The sequence below is a fragment of the Antrostomus carolinensis genome, unplaced genomic scaffold, assembly GCF_000700745.2.
Source record: "Antrostomus carolinensis isolate BGI_N321 unplaced genomic scaffold, ASM70074v2 scaffold30108, whole genome shotgun sequence".
Lineage (NCBI taxonomy): Eukaryota > Metazoa > Chordata > Aves > Caprimulgiformes > Caprimulgidae > Antrostomus > Antrostomus carolinensis.
In genome coordinates this window covers 1,242-21,530 of record NW_010332810.1, presented here as the reverse complement: position 1 = coordinate 21,530, position 20,289 = coordinate 1,242, and the positions used below count along the sequence as shown (strand labels likewise).

The following is a 20,289-nucleotide window of genomic DNA, read 5'->3' as shown; positions in this document are numbered from 1 at the left end:
TAAAGATCTCTGCTGTCACAAAAGGCAGGCTTCTAAACTTCTTAAATACCTCAGCCACTGGCTTATGCATTTTAGCAGAAGTCTGAATTCAGTTTGTGGGAAAAGAAAGCTGCTGTTAATAATTTTCAGACCCAGTGGAAGTAATGACAATAGTAGATGCACCTACATGGATGGACTCACTAGACTTACTGCTAGTTCCTTTTGCTGCCTGCTGAAAACCAACCCTCAGGCTGAGTTGTCACTTCGACCTTTGGTTACAATAACGAAGCGACGCAGCTTGTATATGAGCTAAATAACTAACTAAATGGTTCACTCATTTCTGTGCATGCACCAAGGGAATTTTGGTTGGGAAAACAATAAAAAATCATTTTGCAGATGCAGGCCCCAACTGTCCCTTTACTAAAAGTCTTAGGATTTTTGATCAGCACAATACTGTAGTCAGCTAGGTTTAAATTCGATTGCTGCTAGCAACATATCTTCAAATATCCAGTGTGTATTTTATGATAAATTATACAAATTATCTAACCTCATTGTTGATTGCTTGTATTTGCTTAGCAGATCTCATGCATGAAAGCAAACAAAAGAAATTATTTTAAGAAAATGCATTTAGAAATCACTCCATTGCCACTGAAATACCAGTTACTGTGGGAAGAAACACTACAACTAATAAGTAGAGCACAGCAACAATGCACAGTGGGAACAAGTACAGAAGAATGCATAATCTAATCAAAACTATTGAGCAATTGAGATAGGCAGAATAAAATAATCAAAGTGGAATTTTGCCAGCATTATTGGGACTCTTGATTCTATAAAAGATGTACTACTTTTTACTGACAAGTCTGACCTGGAGCCAAGCATGTATCAACAGAGTCTATACATGTCTCTAATCCTATTTTTGGCTGCCAAGTACGCCAGGTCTTTGGATTTAAACACATTTTAAACAGGTGATTTGTTAATCTAAAGCAAATTTTACAGTTGCTTCCTTCAGAATGTTTTTATTACAAGCTTGCAGGAAAATGAAAGCAGGTGTTCTAAAGCATCAGGAGTAAAGAATGTTATTTTAAACAGCAATCCACATGAGGTATTTCAGTCAAAGTTAAAATGATAGAATTGGTTACTAGGGAGAGAAAAAATCTGGCTGGGCATAACTTCATTGCCTTGGGTGATTTTGTGACAATTTAGTCAGGCTAACCATCTGTCTATACATGTTTTATTAACAGAAGTACAAGAAAGCACAATATTTTTAGTAACCTGCATTTTCCCTACGACCACTGTTTTGTAAATAAACATTTGGGAAGACAATTACATTTACAATAGACTTCTCCAACAATACAGTTTGGCCTTGTCTTTACTCTGGCAAAATTCTTAGTGAGAGACAGATCCTCATTGCCACACTTTAATGAGATTAACCCATAAGACAAAAAAGCAGAATTCAGTTAGTCTCATTACTCAGCCCTGCTGACATTTAAATCAGTTGTGGTTTTGCCATTGATTTGAGGGGAAGCAAGACAGGACCTTAAGCAACCAAGGTGGGCAGAAAGATAACAAGAAGCTTGTTCAGCTCTTCCATCAGCAATTTCAAACTGCAGAGCGACCTCATTTGAAAACATTATCTCTTTGGTATCCTGGAAAACAGATCCAGGAGCTACTTCTTGGTTCTTCTTGGTTTGGTTTTCACGATGACAGAGCAAATAGTATCTCTAATTACTTCAGAGAGAACAGCTGTGTGTTTCTACCATTAACAATATTTTTTTTCATGTAGGGAGACCGTGGTTTTGATGGACCAAAAGGCCCTCGTGGACTTCCAGGCATCAGCATAAAAGGTGAAAAGGTGAGTAGTAAATACACCAGAGGATTAACAAGGTGTCAATAAATCTACATAATAGGAGGAATACAGGGTTGATATTCACTACAAAAGGTGTAATGAGGCAAGGAACCCACAATAGATCCTGGAAAATAAGGTATTTTGTAGAGAGATTTATGCGTAATAAACTCTCCCAACCTATTTTAACATCTCTTCATATTAAAATAGGAAATGTTAGAAGCAGAAGGTGAATCTCTGGGAAAGCTGAGATTTAGAAAGGGAGAAAGACACTAGCATTGTTTGCAAATGAACCAGCAGGGAATAAATGTATATTTGAAAGATAAAAGGTCAGATCCCCAGCTTCACTGGCTTCAAGAGGGCTTAAGTCAACAGGTACTAGCATGGGAGCTGTCCCATATTGTCTCTGTATCTTTACACACCTAAGCAATTGTACTTTGTTTGCCAGGGTGAATTCGGTCCTCCTGGTTTACCTGGGCCAATTGGATTACCTGGAATCGGAATTCAAGGAGAGAAGGTGCAGTTTTCACTTCCTCCTCATCCCACACTTAAATGTGTAGTAACAGAGAATATTTTATTTTGAATAATTACTTATCTTTTCAGGGAGTGGAGGGCCCAAAAGGACCACCTGGCTCTAGAGGGCTACCAGGACAGGGAGTACCCGGACCAAAGGTTAGGGAATTTTCTGAAGTAAAAGCTACTATGCTGTTTTTACTGTTATGTTTCCTGATTAAGAAATGGTCTGTCTCTATCCTTACACTTGTTAAAGTGCTGAACACCAACCTAAGTATTGACATAGCTGTAGGAAATTATTTTCTTTATTGATATTATTAAAGTGTACAGTAGATCCTTCTCCACTGAAAAGCCTTGATAAACCAATGCCATAGCTATCTATTTAGGTTTTGGCTTGACTCATGACAGAACCTTTGAGGTAGTACATATCAGACAGTGAACTGCACTTTGTCTGATACGTTTCCATAGAAAGGGTTGTCTACCTTGAACTTGCAGTTTCATCATATCAGGTGCGGGTACAGTGAATCAGTTCCAAAAAAGAAGGTGCACTTAACACAGAAGAACACCAAAATTTCAGTATCATCTTTTATCTTTGCTGTACTGTTTCCATTCCAGAAAAATACATACATACCTTACCGACTGGCTGCCTTCACTGTTACTTGTGCTGCCTGTTGTCTCACCTCACTTCCTATATTTAGTGTATCTAGCAGTTAAGAATGGTCCAAGGTATAAAGATTACTTTTGCTGAAGAAAAACTGTCAGAATAACTTAGCCTTGACTGATTTGCAAAATACAGAACCTTTAATGAAAGACGTCACCCTTCATGTGTTTGGAATGGAGATTTAAAATCATTTTCTGAAAGAGGTGAGAGATAAAGTTCTGAATGACTGGAAGTTATTAAAGCATAGTATAAAGGAATTAGAGGTGTAAGTAGGCCAAGGGTCCATGCCACGTAAAGTATTTTGCAGCATCAGAGATCACCTCTTACATTATAAGTGATTGTGCAGGGATATGCTTTACCACTGGTAAAAAGAAAGAGAAGGGTAAATTGTCTGAGGATGTCAGATATGCTCCTGAAATATCAGCTGCTTTGGCAGAAAACATTCACAGGGACATATAATTTATAGGTTTACATCATTAATCATTTCTACTAACATCTTTTTGGTGACACTCAAAATGTGCTGCAGATTCCCAATCTTTGTGACCAAGGGTTTAACAAATTGTACTAAAGACAATATCACACTAATCTTCTTTCTTTAAATATAAGCAACCAATAATCTGCTTTTAAATTTTTCCATGATAATACTGTTATAAAATAATTTCTACCTAAGGGTGAACAAGGCTTGCCAGGAGAGACTGGAGTGCCAGGAGAAAGAGGTATTGGAGAACCTGGTTCTAAGGTACTTTGTTAATAGAGGAATTATTTTATTTATTTATTTATTTGGATTTGAAATTTGTGTTGCCTAAGTAACCTTTCTGTAGGCACTTAAAATAGATTTAGAAAGAAAACTTAGGTTCTTAGTCTTTAAAATTTTTAACAAAGACTTTCAATAACCTCCAGAAATGGGAACATTTTAAATACACCAGTTCTGTACAAAAGTAGTTGAGATGTATTGTGACTGAAAATTTCCACATACCTGGCCCATGCTCAAGTCAGTGTTGCACGCAACTCACCTACAGCTCTGTCCATAAAACCATCCAGAATATTAAACAGTTGCCAGAACTCACAGTCTCCAGTGTAAGCTAAGCTATCGCCAAAGCTGGTGAAAAGAAGCACTGAACAGTGGTTATTGTGCTGCTCCTTCCCTTTTCACACAGGATAGGATGTAAACAGAGCAACAGCTACGTCCTCACACCTTTATACAGGAAACAAGCTGTGTTACTGGACAGAAAGCACGCTTGCTTAGAAGAGCAAAAGCTGTAACCAGATTAATTTAGTGCTAAAGTGACCAAGGTGTTAACCAGTCCCTATGTCACTAACAGCCAGATTAACATAAAATATGGGAATAGATTAAAAAGTATTTTCGTGATAGTGGAAAGGCACAGGGCTGTCCTAGTTTTGCTCTTGTTTGTTAGGGATTTGGGACAGGGGTTGAAAAAGGAAAGAAATTGTTCAATTTCTTTCTTTAATTTCACAAAATATAGTAATGCTGAGTGAGCCCATTTGACCCCAAATGATCCCATTTCATCTAAAACCAGGTCAGGCTCTTGAACCTTATATAAATAGGCTAATGACAATTCTACTGCCATTCATAGATTTGCACTGATATTCACCAGCAAGATGCCAATCATCAGGTCTCAGTCAGCTCTATCTGGTATTTACTTCAAATGCTGCCATTTAATGAAATTATGGCATTATTTTTTAAGAATGAGCTGGAGCATTAATAACTAATAATATTAACTACATAGATAAAATGCACAGTTCAAACAATCAGACAATAGGCTAGTTTCAGATACATGAGAGTTGTCTTTATAAAAAACTGTCAAGATTTGGGTTCATACGCATAAATGTTTGCTATAAATATATACAGTTTAGTAAACTTTTAAAAATAGATTTCCTACATTCAGAGAAAGAGTAGTACCAAGTCTGCATTTAATAGAAGGACTTACTTTTTATTGATGTCAGGGTGAGCCAGGCCCTTCAGGACTGGCAGGTCTGCCTGGACTTCCAGGAGAAGACGGAGCCCCTGGACAAAAGGTTGGTTCATCTCTGTCTGCAGTCTACCTGCTTCTCTCCAAGCATTCGTACTGTTCCCCTTGTGCTGACACCCAAACCTAGAAGAGAGAGTGTTCATGGACAAGGGGAAAAGTAGCACATTTTTCAGCGAAAACAATTCTCTTTCAAACATACTTTTTAAGGGAAAACTTTCCTTTTCCTGGGTGGTTGGTTTTTGGTTTTTTTTTTTGGTGGGGGGTTGTCTTTTGTTTACAGTTATTAGCTTTTTTTAAATCCACCAAATGCCCTGCAGCTCAGAAGGGAAACCACTAAAATGGTTACAGGCAATCTTTTGTAGCCTTCCGGTCATGGTATTTTCCTAGAATCAGGAACCCCATATATTCAAAGATTATATACTCAGTGTTCAGCCATGACTAAGGAAACATACTACTTCATGCACTACACCCAGAGTTTTGCAACAGTTGCTTCTGAACATGGGAAGAAAATCCTGGGCCTACTGACATCAGTGGGAGTTTTGCCATTGACTCTAAAAGGTCTATGATTTTAATGAGCTTATTCAAGTGAATACAGAGTTGATCTTGTCCCGTATCTATGCAGAGCTCTGAAATGCTGCTTTGATTTTTCTGTTCCAGGGTGAACCAGGGTTACCTGGTCTCAGAGGTCCTGAGGGTGCTCCAGGGTTTGGAATACAGGGAGAAAAGGTGAGAATTTCTTATTAAAGGTGACATTCAAAATTGTAATGTTCCAGGAACAGGTTTGTCAAAGTCTTCTCTTTTTTGGTCTAAGTAACGAAAAAATGTACCTCAAGGAATAGGTTAATGGGTGCTTCTAAAAGTGGTTAACTGCAGAGTTTATTTCAGACTCAGCCTAAAACAACAACTTTTTAAATAACAAAGTTAATAAAAGACCACCCAGGACATCTTTTTCTTTTTTTTTTTTTTTTTAAATGACAGCACAGCAATTCAGTGGCTCACAGTTTCCAGTACCTGTAGTACTATCTGTTCCAAAAAGTTCACAAAGCTAACTGGGAATACTACTTCTCTTAGTAGAAACAACTGGGTCAATCTTTTCAGTTCTAGCTCTTGTACTGGTCTTCTGTACTGATTCACAGATGGAGGAGTAATTCCAGTTTCTCACATCAGCATCTGTATCCTGTGAAATAAAGAAGCTGGAAATTGCTGGAATAATTGTCCAAGACATATAGAGATTAAATGTCACAACAGAAGAGAAATAAAAATATTAAGTATCACAATTGCAAGAAGCTGGAAGGGCTAAAAAACAGTATAGGAAGGAAAATCAAGGCATACACGTGTTTTCAGATTACTTTGCTAGGGAATACATGCAGATGACATGATGCAGCAATAAAATTAATTACCATATTGTAACTTTTTCAGAATTATTCTGGACTCATAGCCGTTTCATTTTTGTTGTACTTATTACAGCCTAATAGTATCCTTAAATAGCAATTATACCTTTACAAACTTTACACCATCTATTCTTAGCATTTTCAGTCCAGAAGTATAAGCTAATCAATCAGATAAGGCAACATGCTCAATTAATTTGCCCTATTTGCCTTTGAATTAAAAAAAAGTACCTTTGAGTGAATTAGCTTTTCCTGTTTTGATTATTTCTCTTAGTATCTTTTTCATGTAATTACTTAACTTGATTTTTCAGCTGCAAGGATGCAATCTTTAAAGACTCCTTTTGGCTCTTATTTTTTTCACAGTATTCACTGGTAAGTCAGTTAACTTAATTTCAGATGAAATCTACGTAGTTTTAACTGTACAAATCCAAAACTGAGCAGAATTAACTGACTTGCCAATGAAGGCAATAGGAACAGCTCATGTGCACCAGCTATGAGATAGAACTTCACTATCTTTTACTGATATTTACAATTAATTTCAGTTAACACATTCTTAATATTATTTGGTAAGTGTGACATATCTTCTCCATTTTTGTAGGGCGATCAAGGTCAGAGAGGAACACGTGGATTAACAGGACCAACTGGACTGCCTGGACCTGCTGGAGCTAAAGTAGGTTTATTACCATGTTATGTGTCTGAAATAGCCCCCCAAAGCTGTGCTTTCTTCTAGATCTTAGAAACAACTGTCCCAGAATTAACTTGCCTCTTAAAAAACAAATTAAAAAAAAAAAAGTTCAGCTAAGGCTTCTCTTAGCAAGACACACCATGATCCCTATAAACATCTAGAAGCATTTTTAAAAAAACTTTGCATTTACCATATTGCTTCCCTGTTGGTTTGGAAAAAGTTAAGGGACACTAATACTGGTACTTTTATGCTGAAATAGGTAGTATTTGGGAAGGTAGTATGGTGTATGGCACATACATATGTGACAGGACTTTATTTTCCCTTACACTGATTCATGGCTGATATTCTTTTATGAATTTGGAGTTTGTATTCAAATACTCAGTATTCACTGAAAGTGAGAGACAGGCTACTGCAGGTTTCTCCTCCAGTTTCGTATTAAGTCTTTTGCTATTTGTACCCACAAGAGTGTGTATTTCCACATAAGAGGAAAAATAAAAAGGGTTTAAAAATACACTGAAAAGACTATTTAAAATAATCTAACAGAAAAATATACACGTTTTCAGTGTATCTACACAGCTGGGCAGGAAGCCTTGGGTGCCAGACGTGCTGGACCAAGTCTCAAATACACCAAGAAAGGGATTTCTTAGTTTTTATATTTGTTCAGTGACTGAGAAGAATCTAATTTCCATTGATAAACCAGAAATATCCTTGTTACAGTTTTTCAAATAGTTAGATTTTACTCCACATAGAATAGAATATTCAAATTCTAATAGGCTTTTAATGGAATATTATAAGTTGTGGCATAAATGTTCTGTCTATGAGATACTCATCCTCAGTTCCAGAAAAATCTATTGTTTTCCCTCTCCCTCCTTCACTGCAGGGAGAGCCAGGTGCACCAGGACGTCCTGGAATGCCAGGCCCTCCTGGAAGAGCTGTGCCTGGACCAAAGGTATCATCTACACTCCAGCTCCTAGCGCTTATAAACACTGGGTGAAAACTGTGAAGTAGGCCATGCTATTATTCATGTAAATAATTTCAGCTTTATGAGAGCAACTAAAACTTCTTTCCAATGAACAGAGTTACGGATTGTATCCAGTCTAGTTACCACCATGCCCTGGTATTAACTGTATGCCAACTTGAGGCGTGGCCTACCTATGTTCATTTCTTCATTTTGGATAACCCTGGATATCAAAATACTTTTCTTTCTTCTGCTTTTGGTGTTTAATGCTTGCAATAGCAATAAATAAAATTAGCTATTACATTCAAAATATATAAATTTGTATAACAGAAATCCAAAAACACAGTATATGATTGGTGTTAAATAAAATACATAACTACAGTATATATTTTCTTCACTGCAGGGTGACATTGGGTTACCTGGTCTTGCTGGACCAATTGGAGAACCAGGTTTTGGGCTTCCTGGGGCAAAGGTAGATCCTAAATTACTAAACTAACTTCCGTTAGAACTGTAAAATAAGGCAAGATTTCAGTGAAGCAACAGAAAATCACCTAGGATGATCAAATGTTCCATAGCTCTTCATGTGTATGTCTCACAACACTTGTGGATTATAAGGATTTTCAGAGCCAGAAAACCATGGATGGTCCATCTTCCAGACTCCATGAACCATAAGCTTTCACATGGCAGAGAACCAGGAGTAAAATTACTGCTTTTAATTGATGAGGAGTGATTACACAGAGAACACTTGACTTTTGTGCTTACAACAGCCTACCTGTCAAGCAGTTTTTCTCAGCCAATCTCCTTTGCTTCATTCCTAATTTTGACACAGGGTAATCAACAGACTCCAAAAAGATTTCAGGACAAAGGCGAAGCTGGCAATGTGAGAAAAGATGCCTTAAGCAGTGGAAGAAAAACATGAACAAGTAGCTAATCTCTAAGGACTTCTCTCTGACACTTCTCTAGTATTGCCTCAGTATTACCTAGATTCAAGTGTTGTAAGCTGCTCTTCATTCTAGGGTTGATTTTGTCTGAACACAAGAAACTTGGGACATATAAATCCATGTTTCTCAAAATAAACTGGATCCCACCCCTCCCCTCCTTTTTTTTGCACTTAGAAAATTTGACAGTACTTTTGATTACAGCCCTTATCACTTGTTCTTTGAGTGAACTGAACACAGTAACAGAAGCATGAGAAACACGTAAGAATCTTGTCCCTTTTTGATCAGTTAGTGGTTTTCAAGATCCCTAAATTTATTTTCAGCAAGAGGAGATGATTATGATGGAATCACATACTTTTCTGGTACAGTCCAGTTAATTCAGAGAATTGCATATTGTCCTATTTCTGGGAATCCAACAAGAAGTTCTTCCTTCTTATAGGTAGGCCACAAATGACAACAGACAAGAGCCCTTGAAAAAGATTCAAATTACTAACTTAGAAGTGAAAGTTCCTGTAAATCCTCAGCACTATTAAATATCCCAGTTTTAGTCCAGGATTAATAACCTACAATAATCACCCACATAGTAAAATACATGAGCAGATGGACAGACAGATAAAAACACTCAAAGTGTATTTGCCAAAGAAGTTTCACTTTCATGGAAAATTTCTTGCTACCAATTGTATTGGCATTCACCTCACCTGTTTTTCCTGCCTTCATCAGGGTGACCGAGGTCTTCCAGGACTACCTGGGCCCTTTGGGCCAAAAGGAGATGGTTATCCTGGCCCACCTGTAAGTTTATAGACTATTTTTTATGTGAATTGGGAACAAATAGGTGCCACACCAAAGTGATTAGCCTCCAGGCTGACATGCTAAGAAAGATTTCTGATCTGAAAAGACTCCTCAACTGCGGAAATGATTTTCAGTACAGAAGGAAAAAGAAATCTCCCTCTGAAATAGTCCATGTCCTCCACTCCTCCTGATTACACAATGTAACATATTCCAAGTGGGGCTTTTTTTTTTTTTTTAATAGTATCACTGATGTGTCAATCAGTTCCCTCAATATCTTGATGTAGGATGCCATCTTCTGCCCAACCATACAAAATTTATTCCCAAACAGGAGAATATAGCCCAGCTAAGCAGCTGTGTCTGTATACATTTGTGTGAACTCAAGGCAACACTATGTTCCAGAACCACTAAAAAAGCAACTACAGTTCAAAGATCCAGAAGAGCAAACCAACCTCAGTTCTGTTCATCAGGTTGTTGAAGATGTGGCAAAGAACTGGTTGATCTACTTTACAGCCCTTTACAGAGGTCATTACTAGTAGATATAACCAATCCCTGCAAAAAGGATACAAAGAGGACAGGCTCCTTCCTCTCCCTTCCTTGCACGTGCATGCAGCACTGGTCTCACATATCCGGTCTGCTGCAGCGTGCTCCACCAGCCCTGGCAGTTACACACATGCCGGTGCAGCGAGGAAGTCACAGGAAGATTGCTGGCTAGAGGCAGGGACTTTGGTGATATACTAGCACTTAATCTGTGCTAAAGACACCAGTAAAAGTGCATGCAATTGCCACATTGAGGAATAAAAATTAATGAATGTCAAAATGGAAATTGTAATTCTACTTGCTGATATTTTTGTGCAATCTGATGCAGAACTGCCTCTGCACCTGCCTCTCTGGCTCCTCTGTTGTCAAACATTTGCAAGCCTCCTGCATGACACGCAACATACATGCAAATGCCACTGATACCACTTCTGCTCTATCAGAGTAGAATTTAACCAATTGGAGACGACCGTGATCCCACTAGGGACAATATAGTCAAGACACTACCAATTTTATGTTAACAAAAGCATGTAGTCAATATAGGCATAAATTAAATGAATATTCTGTCTGTGCATGTAATTTCAGGGCTTGCCAGGCCTTCCTGGGATTCCTGGTGAACAAGGGCCAGATGGAGTTGGACTACCAGGACCTAAGGTACAGGCCTTAACTTCTAGAAAAGTAAATGCATGTGTGTACTCCACTACATGCAGATATTATTCCTACCCATAGGTCACAGAATACCTTTTTAATCCAGCTTTAACATACTTGTCAGTATAGAAAAGGTAGATCCTATAGAAGATCTTCAAGCATCACTTCAGAACTCATGCTGATGCTGAGTGCAGGATTACTGGAATTATACAGGCAGCTGAAGGATTGACTGCAGCTATTTAAATATGCTTAATGTCTCTTAAAAGGACATACATCTTTTTTCTACTCACCTCAAACCCCTAGCTGTCTGAAGGCACTGATAAGAAAACGACAGAAAGCAAAGCAAAAACATTTTTTTTTTGTTTTGTTTGGGGAACCTGGAGTTAATTTTATGATATAGGAATTGTAATTCCTGTGTAACTATTGCATGATTGACTGTATGTGTCCTGAATATGTTTAAACCACTAGCCCCTGTTTATCCCCAGTAACTTTCTTGTCCTGCCTGCAGTATTCATAGGTTAGCATTGTTTAGACTTGCACGGTGCTGTTCAATAATTCTTCTCTCTTTGTCCCATTTGAGCACAACAGATGCTGGGAATTCTAGGCATAAATTAAACTTTGGTATTCACTACTTATTTTTTAAAGTATCGACTTTCAGGGTGATCCCGGTAGTAGAGGACCAATTGGTCTCCCAGGTCCCCCAGGAGAAGGCCTGCCAGGACCAAAAGTAAGCCATTTAAACAATTATGTCTCCCATTGTCTATTTGCTAGAAAAGAAAAAAAAATTATAGTATAAAAATGTGTGATCATTCATACACATCTACATGTTTTCTGTCTTCAATTTCACTAGAAACAACTAATCTGACAAATAAGATAACTAAAGAATACAGTGCCTTTTTTGTAGAAAATAACAAATGTTTCTGGTGACCAGCTATAAACCATGTCCACCTTCTTACTGCATACGGTAAATTATAAAGTTATAATCTTGAGGTGAAGTTCAGTGACAAAACATTTAGCTCCTGCAGAGCATAGCTACAACTGAGTAGCAAAAATTTCTTCAGATCTAGCAAGCACTGATCACGCCTTGCCTATACTACTGTTACAGCTACGGGCATACTGTTGATTTCTTCTGGAATCAATTCCTCTTTTTTACTGTATAAAGTAAATCAATAATCACCTAATGACCAATCCCTGCAAAAAAGATTATTTGTGTAATTATAATATACACCATGACAAAGGCCTGGAAATAATTGTAACTATAAAAAGCAATTTTCACTATGAAACTTCCCAAATTGGAAACTCTCCTGCTCCTACAGCTAAACTTCATACAAAAGAACTGTTTTAGAATGTAAGTGTAAATGAACTGAACAAGGTCAAATGCAAAGATTTTGCAACGTAATAATGTATTACCTGGAAAATTTGGCTTCTTGGTCCCAGAGAATCAGTCCATGTTGGCATGGAGGCTTGGTCCAGAGCTAAGCAGTGGTGAAGCACTTCTCCAGCCAGTACTGGGCTCAAGGACTGTCATGTGCACAGGATCCTTACAAATGAGGAAATTGAGAATTTCATGCGAGGATACTGGAATAGCAATATAGGTATAAAATTAAGATTGTACTATGTGGATTTTGATTGCTTCCTATGAATAACATATGGAACTGAAACATTTTCTCTAGAGTTCTTTTAAAAACTAGCTTATAAATTATGAACAAGAAATTACATGGTGATATAACAATTTATTGTGTATTTTTATTATGAATATTGTATTTAACATATGCACTCTAGGGAACCATAGGACGACCAGGGCCACCTGGCTCTCTGGGACCTCCTGGTGAAGGTATTCAAGGAATTAAGGTAAAAAGACTCAGTGTCTTCAATATTTAACCTGTGTTGAGTGGCCAATCTGACCATCACAGTGGTAAGGAGATTTCACATTGTTTCTTCATGAGGGGAGCCTCAGACTAGAAAATGAGAAGGATAACAGGAGCACCTACAAAGTTCTGTCTCTACCGCTGTAAACAAGCCCAAGGGTGTGTGTATTGAGGGAGGAGGAAGCAGGGGCATCTTTCAACAGTGAAAGAAAGCCTTACAAAATGAAAAATACTATTCCTTCTTTCCCAACTCTCATGCCTATGGAGACAGTCTGAAGTAGTTATATGACTACCACCTATGGTAGAGAAAGAGTCTCCATCCTGAATCTATGTGTAATATTAATTTTTCCCTGTAATGTGCATTTTTGCCCTAAGTATAGATCAGATGAGACAGACTTAAAAGACAGAAATAAGAAAGGGGGAATGAGAAGGAATAAAAGAAGATGGAAAGAGGGAACAAGAGAATTAGAACCAATAATGATCATGCGGTTTTTCAATATTATTATGTCTTCAGAGTAGGCATACTGATGAAGGATTTGAGAAATATAAGGTAGCTACTACATTGTCTCAGGTGCCTCAAGACACTTGTTAAAATGCAGTTTAAAACACTTTCTTTTTGAACATTTAAAATTAATGTATGATGAATGATTACAAAGGGTTAATATCACTACCTGGATTATCATTAGGGGGAACAAGGAATTCAAGGAATGCCAGGACCACGAGGCCCCCCTGGAGAAGGGCTTTTGGGACAGAAGGTATGATATCTAAATCAGAGATAATGTCCTAGACCGCATGCAGCATACTGAAAATGCTCGTTACAGTCAGCTCTCATGGAAGGCATGTGAATTCTGTGAAAAGGGAACAGGGATTTGGGAAAACCCCAGTCATTCACGTGATCATTTTAATATCTTATAGCAGCATCTCTTTCAGTGTTGCTTGTTCTAATATCATATGCGGCTTATTTTCTAATGCAATTAGAAGAAATATAGATATTAGATTTAATAGCATTGCCCTTCTTTTACCTACCCACTACACAAAATCCGGGGGCTACATCAATGTTAAGAAAAAGAGGAATGTGGGTTGGAATCAGTTTTTGGACATGATCACATCAGCTCAGAAATGCTGTACAATGTCCCAGAGCCTACTAAAAATCAAACTAGGAGACACTAATTCATTTGTTTGCTATTCCAATCACATTTTCTGGGCCAAAAGGTTTCTCAGAGTGGTATTCCCGTTATTCATTCCAACTACACCCTTGCCTTCCTTCTCAATTTCCCTACTGTTATCTTATTTTTCTCAGATACAGATAATTTCCGTCATGCAATATCCCATGAAACTCTTCTGTCTGCATATACTTGTTTGAGATAGTTCATTGTTCAAACTGCTTCAGTTATTTTTTTCCCATAAAAATTCTTAGCCAATACTACAAGTTATTCATGAAATTCACAAACACCGGTTGATTTAAATGATCTCTAACAAAGATTTCTAATTCATGTCAGAAGCTGAAGGTGAGTTCAACAAAGGCAGTTAGAAATGTGAGAAGCGTAATAAAAGCTGACTTACACTTTCTGTCTGCTTACCAATGTGGTTTTAAAGGGAGATCGAGGAGCTCCAGGTGAAAAGGGGAAAAAAGGAGAAAAAGGTGATTTAGGTGACCCTGGTTTATCTGGAGAACCTGTGAGTAACTCAGGTTTATCATGTCTGTTTTCTTAAACTGCTTAAAAATAAAGTAGGGTTGTGTGTGCTTCTTGCCATATAACTACATATAATCTGAAATACTTAAGAAACTGAAACTATGAAAACCTTTAAAAGCATAAAGAAGACATTTCTATGCTGAATGCCCCACTTCCCACAGATGTGGTTTCTTTCTTAAGGCAGTGAAAGACAATTGCCATGTTTTAAGACAAAACTATGCAATTCTGTTCTATGGCTACCAAGTAACTGTAGCTCAGACCTTCCCTAAAAGCTGATGAGCAGATGAAGGGAGGCAAAATGGTAAATTCTGCTGATGGGCAGGTCCCAATTCCCATAAAAACCTCACCACTTTAGGAGGTTGTAGATACTGCATGCATAAGGTAATACCACAAGAACACTACTTTTTCTAGACAAAGTTCTTATTGGACAAATATTATTTTAATAATGGTATTGATGAAGTCATATTCTGAATTAAAATGTTACTAACTAATTGCAGTATCTTAATTAACAATCACTGTTACAGGGCAAAATTGGACCAAAGGGAGAGCAAGGCCTAACAGTAAGCAAATTCAATTATTTAAATCCCATTACGGCAAGATATAAACAATACAAGATACTATCAAATTAAATGCATCCTATGTTAATTATTTTGGAAAGAGCTTTCTAACTTGAAGTGGTCTCAGTAATAATATAGAAAGGAACTACACAAAGGTTTCTGACTTTTTCTCATCTGCTTTATGCTAAAATGGAATTTAAAGTTCCTGGTGATTTTAGGTATTTTTCTGCTACAAGTTCTTTTACAGTTAGTGTTTGATGACCCAGGGTTTTTTAAGTATTATTGCTCTAGTAATGAGAAACTCTTTCTTTGCATGTCATGGAAGCTATCACTGCTCTGAACAGACAGCTCTGAAGGCAGCAGCTTTTTTTTTGCTGCTGAAAGCTGGGTAATACAGTGGGCCAGGGACACCAAGGTTCACAAATCCCAGCTCCATTCTGTGTTGGCGCTCTCTGTCACATGCCAGCTCACTACCAGCAACGCGCTTCCTGAAGTTGGGTCTATTTCTCCACTCCCAACAGATTTAAAAGGGATATCCATATTATTCGGGTGCTAAAATATGAATGGGTTTTGACTGATAGTTTTAATGAGAACCAAATCATCACAAAACATTCTTTACAATAACAGTATTTAATTGTTTTAGATAGAGGTGTAACTGTGTTGTCAAGTTGAATTCTTATAGGCCATACAAAATACTTCATTGTAAAATGTAGGACTCATTCCAAGATCAGGTTTGAAAGTTAAACAGCAAGATTTTTTGTAAGTCCCTGTACAACACAGATACTCATTATAAACAAAACCTTTGTTAGTGTCAATATTATACGACCTTTGAAAGACACAAATTGTAAAATATTTTTATATTTAATTTTTTCATATCCAGAGAGAAGATATAATTAAATTAATTAAAGAGATATGTGGTAAGTACTCAGGAAATCTTTACTTTCAGATCCTATCTTTTCTTCACTACATTTACATTCTTCTCCTTTCCAAGAAGATACAAAGTCAACTAATCATGATCTGGTTTTTATTTTTCCTTTGCAGGTTGCGGTATTAAATGTAAGGAAATTCCTATGGAGCTTGTATTTGTGATTGACAGCTCTGAGAGTGTGGGACCAGAAAATTTTGAGATTATCAAGGACTTTGTAACGGCTTTAGTAGACAGAGTAACTGTAGGCAGAAATGCTACCAGAGTTGGCCTTGTGTTATACAGTTTAGAAGTTCGGCTCGAATTCGGTCTCAACAAGTATACAACTCAACAGGACGTTAAGCAAGCAATTAGAAAAATGCAGTACATGGGAGAAGGCACTTACACAGGAACCGCCATCCGCAAAGCAACCCAGGAGGGATTTTTTGGTGCTCGCACAGGAGTGCGGAAGGTAGCTATTGTGCTAACAGATGGCCAAGCGGACAAGAGAGAAGCTGTAAAACTAGATATTGTTGTTCGAGAGGCTCATGCAGCAAACATCGAAATGTATGCAATAGGAATTGTAAATACTTCAGACCCAACACAGGTTGAGTTTGTGCGTGAACTAAATCTGATTGCTTCAGATCCAGACCGAGAACACATGTATCTCATAGATGACTTTAATACCCTTCCAGGTGCGTTCATTGCAGTTTTATTCTGTGTTGTATTTTACGTTTTTCAGAGCGGGGCGGGGTAGCAGGGGGAAGCCTTCTCTTTGTGGATGTTATGTTTTGATGCTGATCAGGATTAGTACAGGGTACAAAGTAATAGGAACCTAGAGATACAGACTCCCTTCTGTTAAGGAGTCACTTTTTAGGGCAATGATTTATCATGCCAGTGGGGGACGTCACCTATGGTGTAGGAAAAAAGCTGTTTAAACTAGGTTTCTAAGCTGAGGAAGCACTCATGCTCTGTAAATCTGCCGGACTGGAAACCAGAATCAAACCCGCTGGGGTAAATTCCACTTATTCACTTCCACTGGGAAAAACCCATTTTCATTCGGTTATTCACATGAGCGAGGTAAGCAGTTATTTTCCCACTATCAACTAGTAGTTGTTACTAAGCTCAGGTGAACACCTTTAGGTGAGTTCATTGTATTTTGTACCATGTAGAGAACTTATAGGCTAGCAGATTTGTAACAAATAAAAGCCATAGTCCAGAGAGCCTGGAATAATCTTCTTAGATGCATTTAAACAATCCAAAGGAGTACTGGATTACATGTGTATTATTTACATATATAAATAATCCAAATTAAAAAAACAAAACAAAACAAAAAACATTTAATTTCTCAGTATGATGAGTTTTTTACTTTTTTTTAAACAGCTCTGGAGTCCAAATTAGTCAACCAATTTTGTGAAGATGAACATGGTACCTTAATATACAACCGTAATGGAAATGGTGCAAGCATAAGTGGACCATCTTTCCATTCAGTATCTTCAAGTTCTTTACATTCCAGACTTCAGAACAACAATGTTAACAGACAGTCACTTTCAGCACAGACACCTGGAGTATCTACAGTAGAAAGTTCTCTGAGTCTTGGCGACCTTCCTCCACCATTAGCTCCGGTATGAAAATTCAGCAGGCCTTAATGAGCAACAGTTTTATATCCTTCTCTGTTGCCTGACGTAATATGTAACTTTTCCCCTACTTTTCTACAGGGCAGGTGCTGTAACAGCTCCTTTAACTTGGTAAGCTTGGAGCTGGTTGTTCCAAGTAAGAGTTCTAATGCTGCATGCAGGCAGTAGTCTAATAGCTATAATTAATTCCTGATAATGTTACAAGGTTTATTATTCCTGTATTTAATACAGTAATATTTGTGCCACAGTGTGAAACATAATGTTATTAAAATTCAATTACACCGTAATAATTAAGTCTAAGAATAGTAATTAAACTACATCGTAGTCTATATTTTTAAGTTTATTTTTAAAATTCTGTAAAGGCCAAATAAAAAAAAATATATATATATATCCCATGTTTAGGATTGACAACCCTCCTGATAAACCAACCAGGTGAGGTTAAAATCCTGATTCTTAACACTGAAGTCAGAGTAAATGGGAAGGAAAAACATTAGAAAATCTTTAAGTGATGAAAGGCTTGTTCGTTATGAGACACTTTACTATATCTGAAAAGCAAAGAAAATAAAATGCTTATTTCAGACCCAAGTACCTCCTGTGGTAGTATATGAAGCCTATGAAGAGGAACAAGAAGAGGAAGAACAGTCATCCTCACTAACAGTGGGCACTAGAGGTATTTTTATCATTATTCATTTCTTCATCTTCATTTCTGTCTGATCAAAAATCAATGTCTTCTTCTGTTTCTTTTCACCTGCAGCTGTGGTACCATTATTGCCATCTAAACCATCATCATCAGATAAAGTGATGACATCATCTCTTTCAGCTGCAGGGCTCACACCGAGACCAGGTTATCGACCATAATTATTTTTTCATTTTGTTCCCTCTTACCCTGATGCTACTTTTCGTAAGGCTTTAAATCAGAAAACAGATCTAGTCACAGTTCTTGTCCAGCCTGTTCACCAGTTGTTAAGTCTTACCAAATTCCAAATCCCACTGCTTCACTTACAGCAGAAGCAAGGTCACCTATAACCTGAGACAGAGCTCACAAATGATTTCTCCTTCAGAGGAGAAACAGGAAAAAATGGTCTTTAGTCATTTGAAGGCAAGTATAGAATTAGCTGACTGCTCAAAGGATTGATCCTTTTCATCTGAAATGTCCAAATATATTCTGTTCATCATCTGGGGGCTTCACACTTTTGAGTTCCAGTAATAGTGTATTATGACAGGAGCAACAGAAGAGAGCAATAGAAACATGTCCCCATACTTCCTGGGAACATGGGCATGACTACTCTTCTGTCTCTGGCAATAACTGTTTTTTTGGGGGGTTTTAAAGTATGAAGATACCATTTGCCAAAGACAGAATATTTATATCACGACATTAAACTTGAAGGAAAAGTATTTTCTACCTCATGGTATTATTAGAGTGAGACTAGATTAGTATGTCACAGTCCTCTAATGCATATCTGTAGGAATCATGAGACCAAGCTTTACATTCAAACTTAACTAGTATGTACACAACCATTGTACTAGATAAGTAGCACAAACAACTTAACTTACAAAAGAAAGATTGAGTTTTATGTTCTTCTCACTGATCTAATGCTTCCCCCCCCATACCACAAAGAGAACTAATGTACTGAAGCAATGTACTGCAGAAGGGTAATGGTCGTGCTTGTGCTTCAAAAACAGCAGATGCAACTAGCTTACAGCTCTTCGGCTTACAGCTTCGTGTTGCTCATAAGACTGGTTGCTGATAATTAGATTTTTAAAAATGAGATTTCAAAATTATCAGGTTCATATTGTTTGGTCTTCTTGTACGTGGCACCGTACAACTATTATTTCTGGAGTTACTAGAACCGCGCCAGTAAAAGAACAGTTTACTTCACCTACTAAGATGCACTTTTAACCTGCCTTCAATGCTAACATCTTTAGAAGTAAAAGTGAATCTGAAACTGCTGTATAACATTAGCAGAAAAAATAAAATAAAATCAGAGTTTAAAAGGTAAAATCTATGCAATACAATTGACTTTTACAAACTGAATAGTTTCTATTTCTCTTTTTCTTTATTTCAGAAAGTATCCTGGACCTCCGGTGCAAGTTAAGGCTGGATCAAGGGCCGTGCCGTGTTTATATCATAAAATGGTACTATGATAAACAAGCTGATGCTTGTGCTCAGTTTTGGTACGGTGGCTGCGATGGAAATGCAAACCGCTTTGAGAGTGAAGAGGAATGTAGAGAGGCTTGTGTACTTTTTTCTGGAGGTAGGAATTTATCTCTACATTAATAATGAGCAAGTTGAAACTATTGATTGTTTGGGTTTGTTATCAAGTATCCAGCATGGTATGTAAAAGTAAAGGTTGAAGAATGTTAACATTATGAAGTCATATGCTCACTGATTTAAAAAAAGGTCTACCTATGCAAGCTCACTTTAATTCTTTTTGCATATTTTGTATGATGTAGTCCTTATGTAACAAAAGAACAATTTTTCAGCAGTATCAAGAGTACAAAATTTCCTTTTTACTAAGATAAAGAAAGAACACTATAGCATTTGCCATAGTAATTGCCCTTCCTTCACCTAGATCTTTAAATACTACCATTCTACAATGATTATCTATACCTCATTTTAAATTATATAAATGGATTTGAAAAGCAATCTTTAGTCATTAAAATTATGTAATTTCTTTTTTCTCAGTTACAGAAATCTGATA

The 20,289-nt window shown here is 37.3% G+C and overlaps 1 protein-coding gene across 1 annotated transcript in view; it reads left to right on the top strand.

Annotated features, from left to right (window-relative positions):
* The window catches only part of LOC104529359 (collagen alpha-1(XXVIII) chain), a 33,035-nt gene extending 13,170 nt beyond the window's left edge, over positions 1–19,865 (top strand). The window contains exons 15-35 of the mRNA XM_029086399.1: positions 1,763–1,831; positions 2,271–2,339; positions 2,426–2,494; positions 3,667–3,735; positions 4,962–5,033; positions 5,645–5,713; positions 6,974–7,045; positions 7,941–8,009; positions 8,422–8,490; positions 9,677–9,745; positions 10,865–10,933; positions 11,586–11,654; positions 12,710–12,778; positions 13,482–13,550; positions 14,392–14,472; positions 15,014–15,049; positions 15,927–15,963; positions 16,088–16,645; positions 17,334–17,575; positions 18,167–18,257; positions 19,654–19,865. Coding sequence (XP_028942232.1) covers positions 1,763–1,831; positions 2,271–2,339; positions 2,426–2,494; positions 3,667–3,735; positions 4,962–5,033; positions 5,645–5,713; positions 6,974–7,045; positions 7,941–8,009; positions 8,422–8,490; positions 9,677–9,745; positions 10,865–10,933; positions 11,586–11,654; positions 12,710–12,778; positions 13,482–13,550; positions 14,392–14,472; positions 15,014–15,049; positions 15,927–15,963; positions 16,088–16,645; positions 17,334–17,575; positions 18,167–18,257; positions 19,654–19,865 — 2,229 coding nt within the window. The remainder of the gene's footprint in view (positions 1–1,762; positions 1,832–2,270; positions 2,340–2,425; positions 2,495–3,666; positions 3,736–4,961; positions 5,034–5,644; positions 5,714–6,973; positions 7,046–7,940; positions 8,010–8,421; positions 8,491–9,676; positions 9,746–10,864; positions 10,934–11,585; positions 11,655–12,709; positions 12,779–13,481; positions 13,551–14,391; positions 14,473–15,013; positions 15,050–15,926; positions 15,964–16,087; positions 16,646–17,333; positions 17,576–18,166; positions 18,258–19,653) is intronic.
* The last annotated feature ends 424 nt before the right edge of the window (positions 19,866–20,289 follow it).